At 32.5% G+C, this 3,957-nt stretch overlaps 1 protein-coding gene across 5 annotated transcripts in view; it reads left to right on the top strand.

The window, feature by feature from the left end:
* LOC107452958 (complement receptor type 2) overlaps window positions 1–3,436 on the top strand; it is a 60,213-nt gene extending 56,777 nt beyond the window's left edge. For 2 of the 5 annotated variants that reach the window (XM_016069596.3, XM_043054612.2), the window contains 3 exons: window positions 543–578; window positions 672–738; window positions 3,192–3,436. In XM_016069596.3, coding sequence (XP_015925082.1) covers window positions 543–578; window positions 672–738; window positions 3,192–3,399 — 311 coding nt within the window. In that variant the 3' untranslated portion in view covers window positions 3,400–3,436. The remainder of the gene's footprint in view (window positions 1–542; window positions 579–671; window positions 739–3,191) is intronic. The other 3 variants (XR_006226658.2, XM_016069604.3, XM_043054613.2) reach the window with 3 other exon arrangements.
* Window positions 3,437–3,957: the final 521 nt, after the last annotated feature.

Genomic DNA, 3,957 nt, shown 5'->3' with positions numbered 1-3,957 from the left:
CCTGCTTATTCGCCGGATATGTCGCCTATTGAGCACGTGTGGGATATGGTTGGTCGGCGTCTCACTCGTGATCCGCGTCCTGCAGTTTCCAAAGACGAACTTTGGTTGCGCATACAAGCGATATGGAATTCTCTTCCTCAAGCAGATATTCAACATCTGTTTGACTCCATGCCACGTCGTATAGCAGCACTTATTGCAGCGCGTGGTGGCTGCACCAAATACTGATTTCGGACGCTTAATTTGTTTCTTTTGTTTTGAAAATTTCATCATTTATTTGTATCAGTACATCCATTATTAAAATAATATTTCATTTGATTCTGATGATTCCTTCATGGTGTTGCATTTTCTACAAACAGCAGTTTATATAAATAGAATATCTGCGATATTCTTCAACGTTCATAATGTTGATCAACCAATCCCTATGCTACTTGGGTTACGAAATATTATTTATTTTTAAAAAAGAAATTTTTCAATAAATTGTTTAATATTTCTAGAGGGTTTCAAAAAAGATCTAACTTTACTTCTTTTTGAATATTTTTAAGGTGACTTGAAAATGTGGACATTGAATTCTATGTTATGTAGGTATCATTATTTTTATGCAGAAAGAAATATTTTTCTAAATATATATTCTAGACGACAATATATATACAAAAACTTTTTTTTTTTGGTAGTAACAACAGTTGGAGTTGGAACAACAATTCTTTTTCTTGTCCTGTGCGTCTTGTTATTGAAAAAGAGGTATGTATAGAAATAAATGTGTTTACAATTTTTCTTTCGAATTTTATATAATCTCCTTACCGGACGTTTCAAAAGCTATGCTTCGATTTTAGGTTCAATAAATTTTATTTAATTCTGACCACCATTATATATAAATATTTTAAAAGCATTTGTTTAAAACTTTTGATATGATTTCTAACGGTTTCTGCTAAGAATCATTCCTCTTGTAGGGATAGTAATCAACGTCAACCTTCATCTATGAAAAAGTGACCCTACATGGAATCGAATTAACATGATTTATATACTAGCGAATTGGAATTGTATTTTTGTAGTGGTAGATACACTGCAGTACTCCCCCACCACAATTATATCTGTGATAGAATTCCATGAACGAAAACCATCAGTTGATTCGTTGCTGTTTTGTGAGGAGCCAGGAGAGCTGCATTAAGGTCACAGGACTTCGAGAGCTGATTGTGAGAACTGTACTAAGTTCGCTTTTGTGTTGCCATTAGCAGTCGAGAATATAGAGGCCAAATTTGTGTGTGAGTCACGAGGATTACAAGCAGCAAGTCAACTTTTTAATGGGGACCATCCATCGAAGGTGTTCACATCAAGTCACCAATGTAGGATTAGTAGTCATCTATGAACAAAGAATCGAGTTGGAATTGTACTTTTGTAGTAACACGCATATTATTTCACAACCACAGCGGTGCTTTGTCAATATATTGGATAATATTTGGTATCACTCAGATGTTATAAGATTATATTTTCACAGTAAAAATAGAATTGGCTTCGTTGCACGAACTCACTCTCTGAAAAATAAGAATTAATTTAGCTTTACGGCATTATTTGAATCTCTAAAATTATGTGATTAAAATTATGTGTATTTATTGTTTTTAATATAAAACATATAATATATACTATAAAACTTTATTGTTTTTACGCCACTGAAACCGGTTTGCACTTGTTTACGTTCATGTATCAATTGGTTAAGGGAGACGATATATTATATAAATATAGAATATTTATTATATCAGGTATTATGTTAGTATATTATAATATTTAGACCAAATTATTAGACTCACTGTAGTGTTTTAATAATGACACGTTTTGCACGAGTTTATACGCAGTACTTTTATATCTAAATATACATGTAATGGGCTTTAATTCAGGAGATTTTTTATATATTTCCTATTTGTATTTATTTTTCATGTATTTCATTACAATACTAAACAATTAATACACGATAAGTGCAAACCGGTTTCAGTCGCATAAAAACAATAAAGTTGTATAGTATCACCTGATAATTAAGATTTTATATAGAATCTTATAGTGTGTCGAATAATTTGACCAGGGATTGTATGGGTTAACTTTCTTATGCAAGTTTCTTGCCATTACTTTAAGATCGGGTCTGTTTTGTTTGTTATTTTGTAAGGTAGAATAAAAAGTTAAACTTAAAAATGAAGAACCGGTTTTATTTAAATTGCGATACATTTTCATGGTTTTAGTAGGATTCCTGTTCTAAAAAAGAAACAATTCTAATACACTTTCAGTTTCTAAATAGTTCTTTCAATGCTCATTTTGTTTTGTCGCAGGAAGCACGGTTTTTTAAAAAAATTTTCTAAATGTCGTTGAACAGCCGATCCAATTTTTGGGCTTACGACTACTAATGCTCAACTCCGTATCCTTGTAAATTGAACCCAATCCAGAAGACAAGGGAACTCCTTTGGGAGAAATTTTCCCTTCGTGGAGAACTAATCCGCATTTACTTAACACGGAGACCTCAAGAACCTCCCATGACGGCTGACGATATTTCATGTGAGCGCTGGTGCAAGCCATCGCTGAGATTCACCGCATTCGAAGGCTCTATTGGATCCTTATTAGCATTTCACTTAGATTTGTATCAACTCATTAAGTATTATTATCCTGAATACTCTGTTGATTGAAAATGAATTCACAGAAGACAAGAATAATTTGTAAACTAATTATTGTTTCAACCTTATTTTGTCTCTTCTCTTGTTTGATTGATTTGAATAAAGTTTTGGTGGTTTGTCGTAACCAGTGAGTAAATAATCAATTAAATCAAAAATGTTCAAGGAATCGACAAACATAGCTAAAATGGCCAGGGTAGCCTTGTTGGTAGGGCTCCATGTCCAAGAAGTCGGCCGAAAACGTGTAGTAAATAGTGACTGATGCACGTTAAATCTGTTGTTCCTCTAACAAATCATACTTCTGAGGGATCCAGCAGTTTCCTTGTCTTCTAAATTGGATGGAAAGGCTTGAACCCAAAAATTGGGCGGATATAAAATAAAATAAAACGTAGCTAAAAAAAGGGCTCAATCTATACAACAAAAGTATAGATTTGCAAATTTTTCAAACAAATGTTTTTACAGTTTCGATAAATATGTTGAGAGCATCAAATGAAACCATTTTGATAATCCATAAATTATAGTAAAAGAAAATTTGATTTTTAGGCTCTATTTAAAGTCAACAGTATTCCAGTCAAATGATGCAATGGAATTAAGTTCAATGGATCCAGTTTACGCACAACCATTCGAAAATAAGAAGACTGAAGATTTTTATTCAACTCACATATATGCAGAACCAATTGATTCTTCTCTTCCAAATCAAAAAAAAATGTTTCGAGATCAAATGATTGACAATCAGATATATCATTTCTAGATCAATAAATTATAACTTTTTGTGGTCTTTCATAAAATAGTTTTTCTCTCGTTTTGTTAACAGAGCCACTTTAGTTTTAAAAGATCATTACCTATAATATTCTAAGTATTCAACCAAGTTATTGTAATCATACCAACCCGTTCATAGAGAATATATATTTTTTTTAAATCTCTGCACACAAAATAGTTAATAGTGGCAAACAATTTTGACTCCTTTTCTTTTGATCGATAGTTATTTATATAATTCTTAGGCAATATTTTCATTAAAGAAACCTACAAATAATGTTTTTGGAGGTTATATAGATTGTTTTGAAGGAGTGGAAAATCTGCCTCATGGCAAGGGGACCGTTCACCAGTGTGGATATTTTGCGTCAACTCATTGGTGTGCCCATCCTTGCATTTCATATTATAACCGTCGTTGAACAGCCGACCCAATTCAATATTTAACTAAGTAGCCTTCAATATTTTGAACCCAATCTAGATTCCATGAGAGAAATTTGATGCAACTAACCCGCATTTGCGTTATATGTAGAGGAAAACCATTGAAACCTCCCACTGT

Source organism: Parasteatoda tepidariorum, chromosome X1, assembly GCF_043381705.1.
Source record: "Parasteatoda tepidariorum isolate YZ-2023 chromosome X1, CAS_Ptep_4.0, whole genome shotgun sequence".
Classification (NCBI taxonomy): domain Eukaryota; kingdom Metazoa; phylum Arthropoda; class Arachnida; order Araneae; family Theridiidae; genus Parasteatoda; species Parasteatoda tepidariorum.
Note: the sequence above shows the minus strand (reverse complement) of the source record. Positions and strands in the feature narration are given on the sequence as shown.